General features: G+C 45.3%; 1 protein-coding gene and 3 non-coding genes across 7 annotated transcripts; all 4 read left to right on the top strand.

The window, feature by feature from the left end:
- The first annotated feature begins 391 nt into the window (after positions 1-391).
- On the top strand, positions 392-21,706 carry PABPC4 (poly(A) binding protein cytoplasmic 4). 4 transcript variants are annotated; one of them, XM_073317463.1, is made up of 15 exons: positions 420-2,070; positions 11,638-11,831; positions 12,959-13,074; positions 13,526-13,665; positions 13,938-14,032; positions 14,645-14,782; positions 15,451-15,546; positions 16,257-16,529; positions 16,833-16,920; positions 17,482-17,598; positions 18,603-18,730; positions 19,339-19,432; positions 20,041-20,171; positions 20,249-20,348; positions 21,356-21,706. In XM_073317463.1, the coding sequence occupies exons 1-14, from the start codon at positions 1,878-1,880 to the stop codon at positions 20,333-20,335; spliced, it is 1,890 nt and encodes a 629-aa protein (XP_073173564.1). In that variant the 5' UTR covers positions 420-1,877; the 3' UTR covers positions 20,336-20,348; positions 21,356-21,706. The 4 variants fall into 4 exon arrangements, 3 of the variants coding, with proteins under 3 accessions (XP_073173566.1, XP_073173564.1, XP_073173565.1); XM_073317464.1 differs by lacking the exon at positions 11,638-11,831 and having other exon boundaries at positions 1,952-2,070; XR_012155608.1 differs by lacking the exons at positions 19,339-19,432; positions 20,041-20,171; positions 20,249-20,348; positions 21,356-21,706 and adding an exon at positions 18,106-18,245 and having other exon boundaries at positions 18,603-18,689.
- On the top strand, positions 15,156-15,281 carry LOC140900607 (small nucleolar RNA SNORA55). The gene has a single exon (XR_012155676.1). It is a non-coding gene; the product is annotated as a small nucleolar RNA SNORA55 (small nucleolar RNA).
- On the top strand, positions 15,835-15,970 carry LOC140900606 (small nucleolar RNA SNORA55). The gene has a single exon (XR_012155675.1). It is a non-coding gene; the product is annotated as a small nucleolar RNA SNORA55 (small nucleolar RNA).
- On the top strand, positions 17,770-17,903 carry LOC140900605 (small nucleolar RNA SNORA55). Its single transcript, XR_012155674.1, has one exon. It is a non-coding gene; the product is annotated as a small nucleolar RNA SNORA55 (small nucleolar RNA).
- Positions 21,707-23,167: the final 1,461 nt, after the last annotated feature.

The following is a 23,167-nucleotide window of genomic DNA, read 5'->3' as shown; positions in this document are numbered from 1 at the left end:
TGGGTCCGCCCGGCCCCTTCGCCCCCCCCTCCCCGGTCCGTGGGTCTGTCCGGCTCCCCCCCCACTCTCCGGTCCGTGGGTCCGTCCGGCTCCCCCCCCCTCCGGTCCGTGGGTCCGCCCGGCCCCTTCGCCCCCCCTCCCCGGTCCGTGGGTCTGTCCGGCTCCCCCCCCCCCTCCGGTCCGTGGGTCTGTCCGGCTCCCCCCCCCCCTCCGGTCCGTGGGTCCGTCCGGCTCCCCCCCCCCTCCGGTCCGTGGGTCCGCCCGGCCCCTTCGCCTCCCCTCCCCGGTCCGTGGGTCTGTCCGGCTCCCCCCCCCCCTCTCCGGTCCGTGGGTCCGTCCGGCTCCCCCCCCCTCCGGTCCGTGGGTCTGTCCGGCCCCTTCGCCCCCCCTCTCCGGTCCGTGGGTCTGTCCGGCTCCCCCCCTCTCCGGTCCGTGGGTCTGTCCGGCTCCCCCGGTCCGTGGGTCTGTCTGGCCCCTTAGCGGCCCCCCCCCGGTCCGCGTATCCGCCCGGCCCCTTCGCCCCCCTGTCCGTGGGTCCGTCCGGCTCCCCCCCCTCTCCGGTCCGTCCGGCTCCCCCGGTCCGTGGGTCCGTCCGGCTCCCCTCCCCCACTCGGTCCGTGGGTCCGTCCGGCTCCCCCCTACTCTCCGGTCCGTGGGTCTGTCCGGCCCCTTAGCCCCCCCTGGTCCGCGTGTCCGTCCGGGCCCTTCGCCCCCCACTCGGTCCGTGGGTCCGTCCGGCTCCCCCCCGGTCCGTGGGTCGGTCTGTCTGTCCGGGTCCCACGTTTCTCTCCCACCCGCCTATCGGGTGTGTCCGTCTCCCAGACCCGGGTCCGGCTGTCTGGCCCTTTGGCCCCTCGGTGTTTGTTCTCGGCCCCCGGACCCTTTCCCCGCCTCTGGCCCGCGGGTCCCCACCCTCGGCTGTCTGTCTGTCTGTCCGCCCGCGCCCTCTTCGCTCCACGTGGGTCTCTGCCCCCCCCCCCGTGTGTGTCTGTCTGTCTGTCTGTGCCGTCCATCGCACCGCCTGTCCTCCCCTCGGGAAAGGAACTGCCCGTGCCGCCCTGCCTGGCTCCTCCAAACTGGTGTTTAGTGTTCTAGTCTGAGGAGCCGGGGTGTATTTTATATAAAAATAAGGACATATCCTTTTCCTTTTAAAGAAGAGGGGGGGGGGGACCCCTATCACTATATATTGCAAAGTTTATTTTATTTTTGTCCAAGTTTTCTATCTCAGAAAATAAAACAAAACAGTGGCCTCAGACTTTGGGTCTGAAGGATTTGGAAGAAGAAATAATAATATATTAAAAAAAAGAAATACTTCTTTTTTTTTTAATTGGCACATTTTGCTTTTGGAAACTAAGGCAAGGTGGAAAACCTCTACAGTGTGGATTTGGTTGTTGGGTGGGTGGCGGGGTTTGGACTCCTTTCTTGTGGAAGTCTTAATTTTTTTGTGTGCCTATTTCTAGGCCTTTTCTCTATCCTGCTGCTTCCCCTCTTCCTCTCTCAGGGCCTGAGATCATCAAACACACCTCTTCCACACAGTTCTGTCTCCACCCCCCCCAAATCCCCACAAGCTTCTCTTGCACTGGACCTCCAGCCTGCTGCTCTGACTTTCCAATCCCCAGAGCACACTGATCTTATTCGGACTTCCCATTGGCCTCTACTTTCTTCTGCGACTCTTCTAGTCTTTTCTCCTGCCCTGAGTGGGACCCTCCCACCCCTTGTTCCCACTTCAGCTTCCGTTAGTCCAAAATTAGTGATTTTTTTAAAAAAAAAATATAATTGTAAATACCCTGTTTTAGTTTCTAAAACTTTTTTTTGTTTAAAAAAAAAAACTTAAAAAACCAAATTAGTTTCTGGTGGGAGTGCGTGCTGGGTGGAAGATGAATACGGCTGCTAGTAGCTACCCAATGGCGTCATTGTATGTGGGCGACCTGCACCCTGATGTCACCGAGGCCATGTTATATGAGAAGTTCAGCCCTGCTGGGCCTGTACTCTCCATCCGAGTCTGCAGGGATATGATCACCCGTCGCTCCCTGGGATATGCCTATGTCAACTTCCAGCAGCCAGCTGATGGTAAGTTGGACATAAATGCCTGTTCTCTGAACTGTTTTGCTGTTTGTATAAGTCTCCATACAATCACCTAGCTGTGAATTACAATGGCAGGGGTGAGCAACTTCATGGCCACTCTGTTACTCCTTATGAAGTTGGAATGATATTAACCACTTCACATCTTCAGAGTCTTTTGCAATCATTAACTAATCTTCACAACACCTCTGGGAAGCAGTTAAGTAGTATTTCTGTTTGCCAAAAATCAGCTTCTATGGACTCGCTTTTTCTGACTCATTTGAGAATGAAATCTTCCTCAGCTTCCCTCCCTGAATTGTCCTGCGTTAAGCTGCGTGCCTGGGTCTTTATCCAGTCAGTCACCTTGAAGGAAGCTGAAGGCTAGTCAGACCTTCAGTCTGAATGACTGTAAAGGAGTCTTCCCACTCCCATCCTCTAAGTGAGACTTGGGCGGTGCAGTGAGCTGAGGATGGTAGTGTCTGGGGGTATATCTACACTGAGTTGTAAAACCCATGGCAGCGAGACTGAGACTGGATCCTCAGACTGGGGCTCTTGCAACAGCACTATAAACAGCAGTGTAGATGTTTGGGCTCAGGCCCTGAAGCCCACCCCCTTCCCTGTCTCTAAGACGCTGTCACGGTTTTAAAATGCAGTATAGACATACTGTGGGTAAACTGTCTGTTGGCTGATCTAGTTTGCTATTGGTTGTGAAGTTGAAATGCAGCATTTACTGATGCCTTTTCTACCCTTTTAAAAAGGAATACACGCCCTGCTCACATGACGTGCTGATGGTGCCTTGCCTGGCTTAGGCTCTGTTCAAGGAGGTATCCTTGGCCCACAGCAGCCAGAGCTTTGAGAAGGATGGGGCAGAGGAGGTCAATGTTTAGTATGTCCATACCCAGAGAAAAAGCTGGGTCAGCATTTTCTGCCCTAGTTCCCACAGTCTTGCATTACAGACACCTAAGGGCTAAGTGTGGTCTGGTGCTGTGGCTTAGCAGCATCTTTACATAATGTAAGCCTCTAGGGTGGTGAACTTTTAACTTTCATCCAGAATTAATTTGCAACTGCACAAACTTCAGCTACATGTGAACTCTACTGTATCCTTAGATTCAGGTTTAAGAATACAGTCTTGTCGGTACACTAAGGAATACATGGTCCTTGAATCATGAGCTTTCTAATCTGTAATAAATAGAATAGTTACTACATAACAGATATATTCCTCTAAACCTATTGAGAAGCAGAGCCTATTGGGCTGAATTCTTGTCTAGAATAGTGAGGCCCTGATTTTATGCTGCCCTGGGTTTTCATCCTGTCTCCTGATACATGAGACCCCAGGGTAGCATCTTCGCCTTTTTCCCCAGTGGTGCTGATTGCTTTAAATGACTCTTCTGCTCCTACCTATTGATGTTTTACTAAAAAGCTGCCTCATAGCCCAGTTATTTTTTTCATACATGGAGCCTTTGAAGTTGCTTTATACACAGGCCAAGCAATGTACGGTGTGGTTTAAGACTTAACAGCAAGAAGGGATGGATTTGAGAGAGTCTGAGGTTGTACACATGGTTCCCTTCTTAGTCCTGTAACTTCCTGTGTTATTACCATTTATAGAACATTTTTGTGTTCACAGCACCTTGTAAACATTAACTGATCCTCATAAGCTGGGAGAGGTAGGTGTTATCTCCCCTCTCAGGGTTGGGGGGAAAAGCGGGCAGTGGAAACAAGGCCAAGTGAGAGTCAGATTTGATGAACAGAGACATAGTCTGAGTATTCATTAGAAGAAAGAAAGAGATGCAGGAAAATGTAGCTATGTAAACTTTTTCTCACTTTAGCTTTTATAAAGCTGAGAAGGGGATAGAGCAGAGGACAATTTTAAAGCGGCCCTTGAGTACTATGAAAGTAGACATGAAACTATAAGGGGCAAAGTGTTGCTTTTTTAGAGCGTATATGAGTGATTAGTTATGCGTTCTCTTTGATCTATTAAAAAAAAATGCCCTGTCATGCATAAAAAGTAGAAGACAGGTGGCTTTCCAATATACTTTAAGATCACTTTTCACTGCAATAAATAGGCAGGTATTTGAGGGTGGGGTTGCTTCATACTTGGCTCCCAGTGAGGCAGCAGGCATTCTAGAAAGTCTCTGCTGAAGTAATACTCTGGCACAGTAGAAGGTGTCTAGTTACTTCTAGGTTAAGGAGGCCAAATGACTAAAACATGGGAAGCCTAGTCACTGAGAAATGTATTGGAAGGAGAAACCCCCAAATCCCCATTGTTTCATGAAAAGGATCTCTTCTGAAGAGCTTTAAATTTCTGCTACTTGGTGATCCCCACTACACATGCTGTTTGGCTGCATGAGCAAGAGACAGCTACTCCATGAAACAGAATATTGTCACATACTTTGGAAAGACAAGGCCATTGGTGGCACATCACGATCTCTTTGTAACCAAGACTTGTCATGGAAGAGCAGAAAAAAAGTTCTTGTTTTCCCCTTTCAAGATGGCACCCACCTCACACTGCATGAAAGGACAAATTGGTGTCAGCACAGAGAAGGAAGGATGCTCATGTAGTACTGGCCACTTTGTTGCCGTAAGCGATCTCTGTTACGGTTTGAATATTATTGTAAGATGTTCCAGAGTAGCATTTTAGCACAAGGTAAAAGTATTTCACCAGAGTTAGAGGGAGAACAGACTGCTTGTTTAGAAGTTGTATTCAAAGTACTTGCAGATGTTTTTTCAATGCATATGAAATAGTAACAAATAATTGAGGAAAGAATCTATAATAGTCCACAGCACCTTCCATTCAAGGATCAAAGTGCTTTACAGATACAGATCAATCATGCCTCTACCTCTCTGTGAGGAAAGTATTCTCATTTTGCAGGTCCAGAAGCTATGGCTCAGAAGTTGACTTGCCCAAGGTCATGTGGCAAGTCTTTATCAGAACAAGGAATCTGAGTCAGAACTCACTCCTGTGTGGTAATCACTAGCCCATGCTTCCTATACCCAGGACACTTGCATCTCAAGTGCAGACCTTCTGCTTTTTTACAGACTTTTTTGTTAGCTAGTTACATGGTACCAGGCAGTGGAATAGTGATCTTCTGGGTGGGCACTGTGTTGGCTGGGCAACATCAAAGATCTGCCTGTTGGAGAAGGGTTGTTCTTGGGGAAAGAGTAATACTGCCTTAGATTACACATCTCTATGGCATAGTAATGGGTGACTGTCGAATCCTGAGCATGTTGTACTGTGGTAGGTAGACTGACCAAGAGAATGCTCCAGTATTCTGGCTGGTGGTTAGGTTGGTTATATAACCATGGCCTTTCACTTGGTTCTTTTTCTGACTAAAACACTGAAGAAAATTCTTTCAGCTTCATAATTAGAAGAGGAATTGAATGTGTCATGTGTGTTTAGCTGTAGTTCAGCTTTCATAGTCTGTCATGGCCAGGGGCATTTTTTGTTTGTTTTAAAAACACATTAATAATTCAACAGACAAACTTTCATATGGACTTGTGTGTATAGCTAAGTTGTTACAGAAGTCCATGGGAAGAGAAATCATCCCCCCCCAAAGAATCTTAACGAAAAGTCAACAGATGGAATGCAGTGTGACCAGTCTGTTGACTTTTGGTTCTTATTGCTGAGACAGTGAGTGTATTTCCAGAAATCTCTGAAGGGAGGCTTTTCCAGAACTGTACAATGTGATCGGCTTGCAAAAGGTTCCAGGATATTAGGGAGTCAAGGTGGGTGAGGTAATATATTTTATTGCAAGTTGGTGCAATAAAAGCTATTACCTCACCTACTTTGTCTCTCTAATAAGAATGTAGGTACTCCACCTCCCTGACATGCTGTCTACGCTGGGAATTAGGTTGGTATAATTGTGTCACTCAGGGGTGTGGACTTCCACACCTCTGAGCAACGCAGTAATACCAATATAAGGCTATATCTACACTAGGCAGCTTTTAGCGACATGGCTGTGTTGATACAGCCGTGCTGCTAAAAGTCGTGCAGTGTAGCCGCTGTTTGTCGGCTCTCCTGCCGACAAGAAACTTCCACCCCCCACGAGCGGCCTTTGTGTTGTCGGCAGGAGCTCTTGCTGTTGACACTGGCACTTGTCGCGGCAAAACTTTTGTCTTTCAGGGGGTGGGGGTTTAACATCTCTGAAAGACAAAAGCTTTGTCATTCAATTGCCAGCGTAGACATAGCCTAACTTTGTAGTGTAGACCAGGGCTAAGAAAGCCCGGGGAAGTTTGTATGCAAAGGACTTCTTACCTCATTCAATGTCCTCCTCTAACTGAGCCCCACCACCACTTGTCATGGGCCCCATGAATTATTCATGTCCAATTATTCCTTCTCCTTCAGTGTCCCTGACAATACCCAACATTTTGTCTACAAAGAAATTCTTTTGCAAGCCTCCCCCATTAGGATGACCCAAACTGTATATGAAATCTTTCTTCAAGGACATTAAATGAAGAATCAATTCATTGACTTTCCAGAGTTTAACATATGAGCTGTGATCAAGGAACATACAGAAAAGCAGAGAGAATGAGCCTAACCAGTCTTAAACTCACCAATGGTAAATAAATCAGAGTGGATAAACTCTGGCTCTCTCTTTTTTTTTTTTTTAAGACATAGTGGTAATGAACAGGGACAAAAGGTCCCTGGGGCAGCTATCCTTACAGAGTAAAACTCTAGTACTGGCTTTCTGATGGCTGAAACTTTGCATTGTAGTTACCTGCCTTTATGGGCCTTCATTATGGTGGCTAACTCCAGCATTGTTTCAGTACTTGAGCAGAGAGCGGGGAAGGGGGGCATTACTGTGAAGTCTCCGGCAGGGAGTGTCTCAGTCGTTTTCACTAGGAACAGGCATGAAACAGAAGAGAGTGGTGGGTTAAGCGGTTAGAAAAGGGAGTGTGTACTGCAGCACTGTGTCAGCTGCAGCTGATTCTGCTGGAAGGATGCCAGGAATCAGTAGGAGAGAAACAGACACAGGGATTGAAATGGCTGAAGCTTTGGCCTAAATAGAAGTAAATGTGGAAGTGTTTTTCTAGATCAGGGAAATGAATCAGAGGTAGGGTTTCTGGCAAATTCAAGCCACTCATGCCCATTCACTAAAATGGTGTGACTGTGCCTTGTCATATCCACGGATGGAGATGTAAACTTCCCTAAAGCACCGGGAGAATCTATTTTGGACCCTCACTGTAATGCTTACAATGGGTCTTTAAGCCGACTTCAAGCCGCAGACAGCGATACTGTGGCCTAATCTATTAACAGAGACAGCAGCACAATAAGTTCTGCTCCTAGCTACTAACAGTAGAAGAGCTGAAATAATGCAAGTAGGGTCCTAACTAGTCTGTGGCTCAATAATTGCCGTAGAGTTTCAGAATTCATTCTGATTGCATGTCTTTGCTTCAAACTGCTTGTCACCTTTCAACAAAAACCCTGTTTCAACTACAAATGGTATATACCATTAGTTTGTGTCCTTGCCAACACATGCCTCTGGAGGACCTCTCCCTGCTATAAATAAATGCTGGCAAATTCAACAAGCTGGACTGAGTTGCCTTTTGAAGTGCCCACTGGAAATGGACTGTGGTAAACTCCACATTGCCGAAAGAATGGCATTGATTCAGACTGTAGCAGTTGAGGAATAAATTGAGGACACCAGTTGGTTCAATTTAACCCTTTTGACTAAACAAAGTTAGCCGAGCCCCTAAGGCAAAGGTATTTTTCTCTCTTATACAGTTTTACATGTTCCCTTTCCTTTGCAAGCGTGTAGTTCAGGAACAAGTGAGAGGGGAGTTTCAGCTGTGTGAGGAGAATGGGAGCCTGTGACATCATGCAAATAGAAAAGCCATTTCTGAGCAGATGGAAACTTCTCATTTAAGAAACATTTCTACAAATAGGAATTCAAACAGACTAATATTTCAAGGGGGTCTTGGTCACTTTTATTGCAAATTTTGTGGTGGTTGAGCTCCATGCAGACAAGAAGATAATCCATGAGATAATTTGTTGTATAGAAAATGTTGGATTCTCTAGATTCTCCTTCATCTGCAGCTAGAGATCAGTAAGCGGCATGTGTAGCCAGCAGACAATTAAAATCACATTTCTCTTGAATTTGCTGCTGCTACGGTTTAGCCAACAATTTTCACTTCTTTGAGGCCCTGAATCTAAATATGGAAAATCATCCATCAGAAAAAAACATGGAACCTCAAATCCAGTTCAGAGTTTTTTACTCTAGCATGTGGGTGAAGGTGGGCTGAGAGGAAGCCAAACAAACCTGGGAAAGTAGGTTTCTTATCTCATGAGTATTCTTTGACTTAATGCAGGTCCATCGTCTTTTTTCCCCCTGCCTCATACTGGGAATTAGTGTCCTCTTTCTCTTCCCCTGCATACTGCGGGAGTATTTTCTGGCATAGAAGTGTGTCCTGAGCATCTTAATTTTATGAACAAGATCCTGATGTGCATATGTAATGGTCCTTTTAATACACCAGTGGATAACAGAAATAGAATCTCGTAGGGGGGTTACAGTGGGTTAAAAGTCAATCTACACTGCTGAGGTTTTAGAATTTAGATGGATACGCTTCTCTGTTTACAATATGCAGATTTATTTCTGATTTTTCTTATCCCTCTCTGATGCGATCTTTAGAATGGGTTGCTAAAGCAACATTTTTGCCCCATAGGCTACGTGGGCGTCTCAAACTTCCTTCCCAGCATATTACACATGTTTATGTACCTCTCCCTGTCCCTGCACCAACAAGAAGAACAATCCCTCTTCTCTTAGGCCTCGTTTACCCATAACAGGGTTTGCCAGCATAGATATACTGGTAGAACTATACCAGGAAATCCCCTTGTGAAAATACAGCTTCAACTGGCAAAGGAATTCTTTCTGGTAAAGCTTAAACTAGTTCCCCAAACAGAATAAACAATGCTAGCAAAAGGACTTTTTTGCTGGTATAACTGCAGCTACACTGGTATAGCAATGTTGGTTAGGGGTATGATTTTTTTGCAACATTTTTAAGTTGGCAGAAGTCCTAGTGTAGACTGTTATACTGGCAAAGTGCTTTTGTGGTAGGGTTTATTTCTTTGGGGGAGCTGGTATAAGCCATGCTGGCAGAAGCACTCTCAATGGTGTAAGCTGTGCCTTCGTATAGCTATACTGGCAAATCATTTCTAGTGTAAGCTAGGCCTTACAAGGCATTAGGAGGGTTTTGTGCAGAGTATTGAATATTAGGGCTGTCAAGCGATTAAAAAAATTAACTGTGCGATTAAGCAGACTGTTAATAATGGAATACCATTTAATTAAATATTTTAGATGTTTTCTACATTTTCAAATATATTGATTTCAATTACAACGAAACACAAAGTATGCACTTTATGTTTATTTTTTATTACAAGTATTTGCACTGTAAAAAACAAAAGAAATAGTATTTTTCAGTTCACCTAACACAAGTACTGTAGTGCAATCTCTTTATCGTGAAAGTAGAACTTACAAATGTAGAATTATGTTCAAAATAACTGCATTCAAAAATAAAACAATGTAAAACTTTAGAGCCTATGAATCTACTCAGTCCTATTTCTTGTTCAGCCAATTGCTCAAACAAGTTTGTTTACATTTGCAGGAGATAATGCTGCCGGCTTCTTGTTCACAATGTCACCTGAAAGTGAGAACAGGCATTTGCAAAGCACTGTTGCAGCCAGAGTTGCAAGATACTTTACATGCCAGATGAGCTAAAGATTCATATGTCTCTTCATCCTCCATTCCAGGGGACATGCATCCATGCTGATGACAGGTTCTGCTCGATAACAATCCAAAGCCGTGCAGACCGACACATGTTCATTTTAATAATCTGAGTCAGATGCCACCGGCAGAAGGCTGATTTTCTTTTTTGGTGGTTCGGGTTCTGTAGTTTCCACATCGGAGTGTTGCTCTTTTAAGGCTTCTGAAAGGATGCTCCACACCTTGACCCTCTCAGATTTTGGAAGGCACTTCAGATTCTTAAACCTTGGCTCCGGTGCTGTAGCTATCTTTAGAAATCTCACACTGATACCCTCTTTGCTTTCTGTCAAATCTGCAGTGAAAGTGTTCTTAAAGTGAACAACATGCGCTGAGTCATCATCCAAGACTACTATAACATGAAATATATAGCAGAATTCAGGTAAAACAGAGCTGGAGACATACAGTTCTCCCCCAAGGAGTTCAGTCACAAATTTTAATTAATGCATTATTTTTTTAACAAGCGTCATCAGCATGGAAGCATGTCCTCTGGAATGGTGGCTGAAGCATGAAGGGGTATACAAATGTTTAGCATATCTGGAACGTAAATACCATGCGAATGCCTGTTTTCACTTTCTGGTGATATTGTAAATAAGATGTGGGCAGCATTATCTTGCATAAATGTAAACAAACTTGTTTGTCTTATCAGTTGGCTGAACAAGAAGTAGGACTTAGTGGACATGGAGGCTCTAAAGTTTGCATTGTTTTAGTTTTGAGTGCAGTTATGTAACCAAAAAAAATCTACATTTGTAAGTTGCATTTTCACGATAAAGAGGTTGCACTATAGTACTTGTATGAGGTGAATTGAAAAATGCTATCTCTTTTGTTTATCATTTTTACAGAGCAAATATTTGTAATCAAAAATAATAATATAAAGTGAGCAGTGTACACTTTGTATTCTGTGTTGTAACTGAAATCAATATATCTGTAAATGTAGGAAAAGATCCAAAAATATTTAATACATTTCAATTGGTGTTCTGTTTAACAGTGTAATTAAAACTGATTAATCGCAATTCATATTTTTGAGTTAATCATGTGAGTTAACTGCGATTAATCAACAGCCCTACTGAATATGTATAAATATTAAAGATGCATCATCCTGTCTGTCCACTTGTTCCCTACCACCATGCCTTCCCTCTCCCCCAGGAAAACAACTTCTCCCATCTGTCTCCATGTAGAAGAAAAAGACCTTCCTGATTCACTACTTCCTCACCCCTCCTTGTATTCATGACATGTTTCACCCCAGATATCAAAGCACTTTACAAAAGTGGGTAAATACCTGCATTTTGCGTAGAGAGACGCTAAGGCTCACAATTATTCAGTGAGTTAGTGGAAGAACAGTGGCCATGTCTAGACTAGGAAAACAGGCCTTTATTTTCAACCAAGTTAGCTCAAACTTGATTGACAAAAGAATTTTGTTTTTCCTAGGTGAGACAAGGCCAAGGTGTCTTGATTCCCAGTCCTGTCTTCCGATTGCTAAACCATGCTATCACTCTTGTGAAAAATAATCTATACTAAACCCCTTGTAATGTAGTCTTGTAAACATGTCTAATGACCTAGCTGCAAAGACGTCAATTTAAAATAGGCAATGGAGTCTCTCTTTTTTTAAAATTTTTAAATGTCTAATCTTACAATAAAGGTGAGTTAGCTAATGGAATTACTGGCCAAAGGATGTCACCTAGGCCTTGTCCCTTAAGTGTTCAGGAGGAGACGACATAAACTGAAAGTGATTCAAAGAAAGTTGTAGGACTAATGCAGCAGTGACCTTTCTCCTTTGTCATGCTGCAGAAGCTTGTTCTTCCTGACTTTCTTCTCTTCACAGCTGAGCGTGCTCTAGACACCATGAACTTTGATGTGATCAAAGGCAAACCCATCCGCATTATGTGGTCTCAGCGGGACCCCTCTCTGAGGAAGTCAGGGGTTGGGAATGTCTTCATCAAGAATCTGGACAAATCCATAGACAACAAGGCACTTTATGACACATTCTCAGCATTTGGGAATATCTTGTCCTGCAAGGTGAGACTTGGTACCTTCCCTGAATCATAGAATCATAGAATATCAGGGTTGGAAGGGACCCCAGAAGGTCATCTAGTCCAACCCCCTGCTCAAAGCAGGACCAATTCCCAGTTAAATCATCCCAGCCAGGGCTTTGTCAAGCCTGACCTTAAAAACCTCTAAGGAAGGAGATTCTACCACCTCCCTAGGTAACGCATTCCAGTGTTTCACCACCCTCTTAGTGAAAAAGTTTTTCCTAATATCCAATCTAAACCTCCCCCACTGCAACACCCATCTTTGTCTCAGAATCCACCTTCTATCGCCCTTACTTGACCCAACTAAACACACACAACAAGGGATGGAAAGCGGGGATGTCCACCATGCTTGGGCAAGGGAATCTCCAAAAGCAGAACAGAGAAGGACATCACTGAGCAGAAGAGGGAGGATCATTAAAATTAGATTTGATCTTGATCGTCAAGGCACAAAGCTGTTCACAGCTTTGAAAGCCTCTTCTTAAAATGCCTTGCCAACTCCGTCCCTTGGCATGACTTGTTTTCCCTTGTTGACATGCCACTTGTGCAAACACAACAAATGGAAAAGCTTCTGTTCTCTGCAGTTGAAGATACTAGCAAAAGCACAAGTTCCAGGCTGTGAAAGGGTGGGTTAATGTTTGGGTTGTAGCTGGCATATGATTTAAATCTGGGATTCTGGCTGTTGTATGTAGTACATCAGCAATACTAGGTCCGGGTTATCCTTGTAGAGAGCACTTCATTCACAGATGTGAATGCTTCACAAGAGGGAATACGTATCAGCCTTCCTTTACAGAACAAAAAGCTGAGGAAGGAAGATGAAGTACCCTTGCTCAAAGTCACATAACAGCTAAGTGGCACATTGTGGACCAGAACCCAAGTCTCTTGACTCCTAGCCTAACTTCCTATCCACAGGACCATGCTTCTCTTCAGTATTTAGTCTTCGTTATTTATTTGTATCGTGCCAAGGAGCCCTAGTCAAGAACCAGGACCCCATTTTCTTATTCATACCTTCTGTGTAAATCAAGGGAAACAGAGGACGTCTCTGCTGTTATCCTGTAACTAATATGGTCTGTCTTAATGCAGAGCTGATGGTCTGATCTGTTCCATCACTTGTAGGTGGTGTGTGATGAGAATGGCTCTAAGGGCTACGCATTTGTGCACTTTGAGACCCAGGATGCTGCAGACAGAGCCATCGAGAAGATGAATGGCATGCTGCTAAACGACCGCAAAGTGTGAGTGTCACAGCCAGAAGCAGCAACGATCGCATGAACCATGATGCATCTCGGTATTAACAGGGGACACACAAGGCTACTGGTTCTCCTGGCCCAAGCCTTGGCCTGCTACCTCTCCACTACAGGGCTGGTGAGTTTCCCTGCCCAAGCCATAGCCTGTTACCTCTCCATTACAGGGCTGGTGGATCTCCCTGGCCAAGCCTTGACCTGCTACCTCTCCACTAATGGGCCGGGTGGGTATCCTTGCCCTACACTCTCCACTGCAGAGCTGGGTGGGCACCTTTGGCCTGCCGCCTCTCCACCATAGGACAGTTGATTCTTCTGCTTGATCTCTGGGCTGCTACATCTTCCCCCAGCTCCTAGCAGACACTCATTTTTAGCCCACTGCAAATCACACATCCACCCTTGAAAATGAGTTTTTCTCACCAAGACTCCCGCTTTTTCTTTTCAGATTTGTTGGGAGATTCAAGTCACGTAAGGAGCGGGAGGCTGAGCTGGGAGCCAAAGCAAAGGAGTTCACCAATGTTTATATTAAAAATTTTGGGGATGACATGGATGATGAGAGACTAAAAGAGCTCTTCAGCAAATACGGTAAATACGCTCTTGCTGCAGCGGCAAACCTTGTACCCCCATCGTAATTCTCGGGGGCACTGCCAACCGCGGTGCTACTTCTGAGTCGCTCTGAGGGCAGAGAAGCAGGATAATCCCGAGAGAGTGGGCAGCTGTCAGGCAGGAGGCAGAGGCTGGGACACAGTGAATGACAGAAGGCCGGGCGCTATATGCGGCTTTAGTTTTGATTTTGAAAAGCTCTCCTGGAAACGTAGTGTAGCTAATGCCCTGCTAACTCTGTCCCTTGGCAACAGGCAAGACACTGAGTGTTAAGGTGATGACAGATCCCACTGGAAAGTCCAAAGGCTTTGGGTTTGTGAGCTTCGAAAAACATGAAGATGCCAACAAGGTACGAAACTGCTTTCATTCTAGTCAGGTGTTTATATGGAAATAAGCATGGGAAGCCATCATCTAGAGTAGGGATGGAGAACACTGGTCCTCAGAAAAGCTTAGAGCTGAAAGTGTCCAGAGTTGGGTTGAACAGCTTCTGCACTTCACCAAGTTGGAAATTCAAGGTTAAAGCCCACATTCCCCCCAGACTACTAGATCTGCACAGTATCCTGTTGGATCAATAGCAGGAATTTTATCTAATCAGGGACCATTACACCAGGAGACAAAGTGCGGGGAAGTTGGGGAGGTGTCTGGAGCTGGCATGATGCTCAGAAATGCTCTTTCCTCAGAGTAGGTCTTACAAGATTTGGCCCTGTAGTCAAGGGTTGAATAATTGTCTGTAAGTTCACATATCTCTGCTGTGAGTCCAGAATTTAGAGTGAGCTGTGTGAGGATGGTTCCTGCTGACAACTTCAGTTTGTATTTTACCAAGCCTTTATTTAGATGCAACACAAATGTAATGTTACAGGAGAGGGGGATGGATTGTTGGCACTCAAACTGGTAGTAATAGGAGTAGCTGCCACTTTGTTTCACTATTTGACAGGAATTTTCTGTTTGAACCCCTGTCCAGGCAGTGGAAGAAATGAATGGAAAGGATATTAATGGAAAAATGGTATTTGTAGGCCGGGCACAGAAGAAAGTAGAGCGCCAGGCAGAGCTGAAACGGAAGTTTGAGCAGCTGAAACAAGAGAGAATCAGCCGGTACCAGGTAAGAGAGTGTGTGCGCCGGTTCTGGATGCAGGGACCCATCTTCAGGCAGAAGTGTACTGGTGGACTTAAAGGGAACATGCCTATGCTTATTCAATTGTCATCTTGCAATACTGACCTCTAGAGGTAAAGGCAATCACCTAGTATTGGCAGAGGGAACTCCAAGGGTCAGAGCTATGGCAACAGATTGAAATTTTTAGTGGGATGTGAGAATAAAGTCTGGGTTTTGTAAGGACTATCAACATAAAGTCTCATGCATGTAGTCTCCTTGTAATGATGAAGACTGACACCTTACATGGATGACAAAAGGTAGCAGAGATCAGGCCACCTTCTGTGGTTGTGGTTTATGGTAAAGCTAGGTCAGGCTATAGTTTGCATCTAAATCTTTCCTGCTCCTTGCAGTGCAGTACAGGACTGGGGACACATGATGCTACAGCAAAGCAGAGGAAATCCAGACAGGCTCCTTTCCATTTGCTCTGGGACTTGTCTCTGCAACATTTCATGCCCATAGTTATTAGGGGAGAGAGCTCTGGGTTTGGATCATTTCCACAGTTTAATGGGTTTGGCAGCTCGATGTGGTTGCTCAATATTCCCTAAATATGCAATTTCTTCATTGGTATGGCTGCCTTCCATATTGTTAGCCTCATGTATTAGTATTCTCTCTTTTAGGGCGTTAATCTGTACATTAAGAACCTAGATGACACTATTGATGATGAAAAACTGAGGAAGGAGTTTTCGCCTTTTGGGTCTATTACAAGTGCCAAGGTATTGTCAGGGTTTATAGATTCTTAGATTTCAAGGCCGTTATCTAATCTGGGCCTGGGGCTGAGGGTGATTCTTAGATCTGTGGTTCTCTTAAGCACTGAAAACATTTTGACCAGTCAAGATGTGGATTTCAGTGGGACTAAAATGTGTTTTAACTTGAGAATTGTATTGAATGCTTGCTTCATCCCTGAGGAGGTGGGAAATGGCAAACTCGCTTGTGTTTCAAGTGACTCCTGACCTATATGAGATGCCCAGGAATGCAGTGTTGAGTCATGCAGTTTAAAAGGTGCACCTGAATCTTTCCCATTCCTTGCAGTACAGTGTGGGCCTGGGGACACACGGTGCTAACAGCAAAGCAGAGTAAATCCAGACAGGTGGTTTTCCTCCCTCATTGAGGGCTTGTCTCTACAACTCTGCAACATTCCTCCTCTGACCGCAGGTTGTGGAGATTCACTAGGGTAAAACATACAGCTTCTCTTTATTGGCAGGGAATAGGAAGGAAGTAGAGGTTTCATTGAAAGTAGCAATAATTGACGCATTACTGGCTGACCCACTCCCTATAGACAGCAGTCCCTTCCTGTGTGATACACATGAAAGATCCCTGAGTACTTGAGTCCCCTGAATTTGACTAGATTGCTATGACTCTAGCCAAGCCCTCATGACATGGACCTGCCTTCACAATGCTGCCCCTCTGTCAATCCTCGTTTTAGGTGATGCTGGAGGATGGACGAAGCAAAGGGTTTGGCTTCGTCTGCTTTTCCTCTCCAGAAGAAGCTACCAAAGCTGTGACTGAGATGAATGGCCGTATTGTGGGCTCCAAGCCATTGTATGTTGCGCTGGCGCAGAGGAAAGAGGAGCGAAAGGCCCACCTCACTAATCAGTATATGCAGCGTATTGCTGGAATGAGAGCCCTGCCTGCCAACACAATCATTAACCAGTTCCAGCCAGCTGCTGGGGGGTACTTCATGCCTGCTGTGCCCCAGGTAAGCCCAGCTGAGTAAGTCAGTGTGGCTTTACTACCAGTATCACCTGGCTTGGATCTCTGACACTGCAGCTGCAAGGACTCCATTGAGTCTTTCTGCTGTGCCTTTCGCCAGGCTGCAGCTCCTAATGTTAGGTACCAAGTCCATGGGATTCGTTCTGTGGCTTCCCAGCTGCCTGCTATTGTCATGTGACTCTGGGGCACAGAGCACTGAGCTCAGGGTATCAAAACCAGTTGTAAACAACGTTTTACATCACTGGCTTAGATATGGCTCCTTCATTGTCTGTTTTTGTCGTCCTTTCAGGCTCAGAGCAGACCAACTTACTATGCACCCAATCAGATGACGCAGATGAGACCTAACCCACGCTGGCAGCAAGGGGGGAGACCTCAAGGTGAGTGTGCTGGAAACAGAGCTGTGGCTTTAAGACACCTGTTTGTCTTACTCTCTGATTATCCTCCACAATACCTGTTGATCCTGTGTCTGATGCTCTTGTGTGCCACTAGACGTTGGAAGAAAAGTGTAATTGTTCCCCTGCAAAGAACAGACTAGACGTCATTCTTGGTCATAGCTGGGCTGCCAGGTGGCGAGGGACACCCACTCGTGCTGGTGACGGAAATCCCTGCTAGGCAATATCCACACACCTGATTACATCTGTTGTCAATCTGGGCTCTGCCATGCCACTCCCTGAGAAATACCATGTGTCTTACCAGGGCATACTCTGTAATCTCCTGTGTGTTCATACAAGTGTAGCCTGCTGGGGTTTCTAGAGCCACAATTCCCCCTCTCTTTCCAAAGTGGGCAAGGATGACAGCAACAACGAAGACTTCTCCATTGAATCCCCTTCCTTGACTCCCTCGTTCAAGACATGCGTGCACACGTCTCCCAGCTGGTGGGCCGGGAATTGCTAATCATTTTGTATTTTGAGAATTTCCTCTCACTGCCCTTCTCTCAGGATTCCAAGGAATGCCGAATGCCATGCGCCAGTCCGGACCGCGCCCAGCACTGCGCCATCTGGCGCCTACTGGCAATGCTCAGGCCTCTCGTGGCCTTCCTGCTGCCCAGAGAGTTGGTAAGCAGTCCAGCTCTCACTTTCTTCTCCAAGTCTGAGTGGAGAAGCAGGAGCTGCAGAGTCTCTCGTGTTTCTGAAGACTGACGCAGGATGTGGATGGCAAGAGGCAGCATGGAGCACACAGTTGAACTAGGTCCCCACATTAGGGTGGCATAAGTTAGGATAAAAAGAGCACCTCAATCTTTCCCATTCCTCGCGGTGCAGTGCCGGTCTGGGGACAGTTGGTGCTATAACACAGCAGAGGAAATCCAGACAGGTTGCTTTGCACTTTAATTGGGACTTGTCTCTACAACTCTGCAACACTTACTACCCTCTGTATGATTATGGAGGTTTCTCCAGAGTTAGAGGTCCAGCTCACTCTGTTGGAAGGGATGTAAGTAGAAAATAGTGTCACAAGCAGCATCTATCACTGGTTTAGGGTGCTGGAGAAAAGCCCCTTCCTAAGGTGGCCCAGTGCTTTCTGGGGTATAACTCTAGAGAGGTGATGATGGCTCTCTTCCACTGTAGTACAAAAGGAACTAATCTCTGACTGGGGCCCCGGGTTAGAAGCTGCAGGATGAAACACACGCAGCAGGATAATTAACCTCTTCCCCACCTGTGTCTAACACGGCAAACTGAATATTACACAGCTCGGAATAATTTGGCAGGTAAGGAGCCTGCTCAGCCGCTGGTTCTGTTGTGTTAGTGCAGCGCCTCACAAAATTTTAGTTCCAAGTGTGTGTATTACGAGGATGCACTGTGCAAAACAGGGCTGGGTCCAGCATGATCCAGGACTGAGCTCTAGCTTGGTACCACTGCCTCCTAGTCAATGAAGAAGACAGGTTCTGCACCAGTGTTTGGCTCCGCATTGAATGAACTCTGCTGCTGGAAGGTGGTGGTGCTTAGCTGTGGTTGTTCACAAATTCCACGCTGTTAGCATCAAGCTAGAAGCACAGTGGGCTTTAGACTTGTGTGCCACTCTTCTGTGCACGTGTATCATCTGGTATCCTATTCTTCCTTTGCAGGCGTCGCCACTGCAGCTCAGAATTTAGCTCCTCGTCCGCCTGTAACCGCCCCGGCTCCCAGAGCAGTTCCCCCTTATAAATATGCCTCAACTGTCCGCAGCCCACACCCAGCAGTACAGCCTTTGCAGGTAATACGAGGGACTGTCTTGCAGTTAGCAATGGTAAAGTTAGACCGTAGTAGCTACAGGAGCAGCTTTTACAGCTAAACTTGACTGTAAAGTGGATTTTTTTTCTAGAAAGGCCAGATTACTTTGATAACAGAGATGGCAGAATTTGGGAAGCTGGCTGTACTCCGCCATGTACTCAGCTCTGCTTGTACAGCTCAAGCCAATCATCTTTAGCCTGGCAGGCCCTTTATTTGTTCTTTTTTTTTCCAGGGATGCTCTTGGGTCCTTGCCCCCAACTTTTGTCTCTGGCCTCAACTGCACCTCAGTGTCTCTTAGCCAGGCTGGGTAGCGTACAGCCTTTGTCGAGGGATCCTTGAAGATGCAGCTAGACCCCTCTACAGAGGTCACCAGGCACATCTCTGCATTGTTGAACAGATTGTGAACTAAGTGCACCCTGTCAGTCCTGCACTGAACCAGTCTTGTCCACAGGCCTTTCCAGCTGCACAGGCTCTGCCATGGACTTGTGTGTCCTTAGGAAGGACCTATGTATTCTCTTGCTGACTCTAAACAAAAAACCCAACCCTCCTCTTCTACACGTCACTACTGAATTCTCCTGTTGCTTCTTACAGGCACCTCAGCCTGCAGTACACGTACAGGGACAGGAGCCTTTAACTGCTTCCATGCTAGCTGCTGCCCCTCCCCAGGAGCAGAAACAGATGCTGGGTAAGTGACACTATAGTTCTTGAGGAAGAAAGGCCTCCACGGCTGTAAGGAAGCTAAACACATTCCTTGTGAGCATATTCTAATTCAGGACACTTCACGGGAGTTGGAAAGCATCAGTCTTTCACAAACAAGGACACTCCAGCCAGTTTTGTGAGAGCAACTGGACACTTCTGTAGCTAAATCCCTTCTGTAACGTGTGTACAGATAATGGTTAAAAGTGCAGGGGGTGTAACGTTCATTTCATTGGAACCACTGCTTCCGATTCCAGTAGCATTGGCTCAGCCCTGTAGAACTGCATTCAGTTTGTTTACATGGAGATCTTTCCAGTGTCTTGTCTGCTCTACATGGACGTTAAAGTTCCTTTGGCATTTCTGGGCCAAAATTTTCCACAGCCTTCACTGCTGTCTACCTGGTGGCTGCCCTTCTCTCTGAATTTGGCAGCATCCCACAGTGGTACTCTGTGCATATACTTGGTAAAGTTTTTGAGATGAGGTGCTACAGAAATGGAAAGTTAATGATCTGGATTTACCTTCCCTCTTTGTCATAATTGCTGCAAAGCCCCTCAGAGCACTCTACAAAGACCATCTGTTTGACCTTTGCTTTCCTAGGAGAACGTTTATTCCCCCTGATCCAAGCTATGCACCCCAGCCTTGCGGGGAAGATCACAGGAATGCTACTAGAGATTGACAATTCAGAGCTACTGCACATGCTGGAGTCTCCAGAATCCCTCCGGTCAAAGGTAAATTCCCAGGCCCTTCCTGGCAGGCTTGGCTGGAGAGTGATAATGGATCTTATTTGATCATTTGTCTACCCCAGGTGGAGGAGGCTGTTGCAGTGTTGCAGGCTCATCAAGCCAAGAAAGAAGCTGCCCAGAAGGTGGGCGTGGTTGCTGCTACCTCTTAAACCAGGAAGACTGGTGAGTGCATACCTGCTCTCCTCTTCAATCCGAAGCTTTCAGTATCAGAGTTACTAGAATATTGTTTGTAGGGAGTGCAGCCTGCCAAGAAGTGGGGTCAGGGCTCCAGCACAATGGCAGCAGAATTTCAGTCCACTCCTTGTAGATCAGTGCAGTTTTGCATACAGAAATTCCTGAGGATAGAAGCTTCAGAACTTCTCTTTTAGAGATCCAGTCACATTTAATCTTCAAACAGGTTTCTTGAGTTCCTGAAGTATCTCCAGCAGCTAGTGTGTCAGGGAAGGATAAAATGAGATTTGTGAAGACCATTAAATTATTAACCCATGTCAAAGAATAGAATCCATCAGAATAAGAGCAAAGCCACAAGACATTTCAGTCATTTTTGGGCAGGGCAAAATGGAGACATATCACACCTAAATGCCCAGGTTTATCCAAGTTGACAAGTACCTTTAATTAAAATTACCTACTGTGTCTTTAATTCACGGTTGCCAGTGATTCTTGTCAATTAGCTGCTAAGTAAGGCGTTTAGTTTCTCTGAATGCCCCTGTGGATGGGTGGCTTAAACTCCATCTAGATTTACACATGCCTTTCCATAGCAGATTCCCCTCATAAATTCCCTAATGTGGATTAGTCTGGAATTACTGTGGTCCAATAAAAGATATTACCTCACCTACATTGTGTGTGTCATATCCTGGGACCAACTCGGCTATGACACTGACCATTAAGGCACTTTATCCTGTCAACTCCCTCGTATATCACCACTTCTGGCACTAAAGATTTATAGGAAATCTCTTTCGGGAGGCACTGTTGCTTTAAAATGACAACAGCCAATCTGGCAATTCGTTATAAAGGACAAATGTAGTAGTAGTATGCAGATTAGATAGTAAATTTGCCCCTTAGGCTTTTTAATGGGTTGGTAATTTTGGATATTGGCACGCTGGGCTGGATTGAGCTATGTTCCCTGTAGACAGTTTAGTATTTTCTTAACCTTTTTTTCCCTCCCACAGGATGCAAAGAAGCCAAATAGCTCCTTCACAGACATCCGCTCAAGATGTTTGTAGATACCCTGTGCTGACCTGCGGATCTCAACACCATGCAACATATCACATAACTATACTGCATTTTGTAAATTAATCTTTAAAAATCTTGTTTCAAAAGTCAATTCCATGAAACTTTAGGTTTCCAAGACCAGGATTAAGTTTGCAAGCTTTTCCTTTGTGGCCAGGACAGAGCTAATCTTTGTCTTTTCTAAGCAGGACTTTGAGGATTTCTGATTGAAAGTTTTTTGTGGGTTTGGTTTTTAACTGAACAATCCAGTTTGCGAAGTCTGGAAAGAGTTTATCAATAAAGGAATAAAACCTTTCATTAAATGAGTCTTTTCTCCCGCCTATTGTGCCAAACCACATGAATTTCTTTTGCTTGTCAGAAGTAAACTGTTAAACAATTGTCACATGATTTAAACGCTTAAAGTTGTGATTCAATGGCACTATTCTCTCTCTCTCTCAACCTCAACATGACAATCCCTGCTATCAAGCAGCCATGCTAAAATACCACTTGACATTTTGACTTCAAACTGTGCAGTGTTGGGTCTGGTTGGTATTTGAAAGGCAGACCTTTAAAGAAAGCCCATTGTATTGGAAATGGTGTTGATTTCATAGGTGGGATGCAGCCCTCTAAAATGGTATTGAGAGACATTTTTCAGATGAAGGATAGAGAAGAGGTTCAGATTACATTCCATATAAAAATCCCAGGGCACTCTGCAAGAGTGGAAAAGACCCAGCCATTCTTCACGCTGGATGACTACATACTGTGTCCCTCTTTTCCTCCTGCTTATTCAACTGGATATTTTATTTCCCTTCCTTGTAACCATTGTATAGTGTCGTACTGTGCTAGTAAAACTATCCTGCACCTTAGAGATCCCTGCATGTCAGTGGTTTTGATGTGTGCTTTACAGTGGTTTGGGGGCATTCTTTAGCGGGGAAGGTATTATATAAATGACTTAGAGGAACAGCCCAACAAGGTAAGGTTAGTACTATCAAAGGATTTAAGAGAATCTCACCTAAAGGAAAACCGCCAAGCTGGAAAGCACACTTCCGTTTCTCTGCAAAAGGAGGATGATGCCTACTTCACAGGGGAGGTAAACCTTACTACAGAATTGCAAAGCATTTTTAGATCCTTGGAAGAATGGTGCTAGAAAAGTATAAAGTGCTCTCTTGGCTTCTAGATTTAAATGCTACCTCGATTTTCCACTTTGCCAATTTGCCTTGTTTTTGAGAGCAGACCAAGGTATTGAAATATACAAGACTCTGAAATCTGGATTCTGGTCTATAACACTCAGTACCTAAACCCTAAGAGTAGAAGAAGCTAGGAGAGTGCAAGTGCAGAAATGCAGTGCCCTGCATCTCTTGAGGGCAAGTCACAAAGCAGAGAATTTTGATTCTAATTATATGGACTCCTTTGTATGGGGGATTGAACAATATATTGTAACAAGATCCTGAAAAGGCTGGTAGCTCTTAAAGGCTACATGTTGGACCTGTTATCTTAGCTGACCACTCTAATAATTCCGTTTCTGCTTCCCAGCTGCAGTACCACATTTCATAAATTTAAAGCAGGAAAATGGTTACTTTGCAGTCTGGTGGTATGACACTTAGCACAGTAACTTACGGATTATTTGGAAATGCAGCTGTACCTTACTGAGCATCCCAGAGAGTCAGGGCAGGGGCCTATGAAACACAGGCAAAGGCAGCTGGCATTGGACTCCGACTCAAACAGCTCTTGCAAGCACCTTTAAGTTCTGTGATCACTGGACACCCGGCCGT

This window comes from Lepidochelys kempii, chromosome 19 (genome assembly GCF_965140265.1).
Source record: "Lepidochelys kempii isolate rLepKem1 chromosome 19, rLepKem1.hap2, whole genome shotgun sequence".
Taxonomy (NCBI): Eukaryota; Metazoa; Chordata; order Testudines; family Cheloniidae; genus Lepidochelys; species Lepidochelys kempii.
This window is presented reverse-complemented; position numbering and strand designations above follow the sequence as displayed.

Excerpts from the sequence above, each read along its gene's own strand:
- PABPC4 (XM_073317463.1), top strand. The coding sequence starts at position 1,878 with ATGAATACGGCTGCTAGTAGCTACCCAATGGCGTCATTGTATGTGGGC. Across the intron at positions 11,832-12,958 it reads GGAATATCTTGTCCTGCAAG|GTGGTGTGTGATGAGAATGG; the intron begins GTGAGACTTGGT and ends CATCACTTGTAG. Across the intron at positions 20,172-20,248 it reads CAGAATCCCTCCGGTCAAAG|GTGGAGGAGGCTGTTGCAGT; the intron begins GTAAATTCCCAG and ends TGTCTACCCCAG.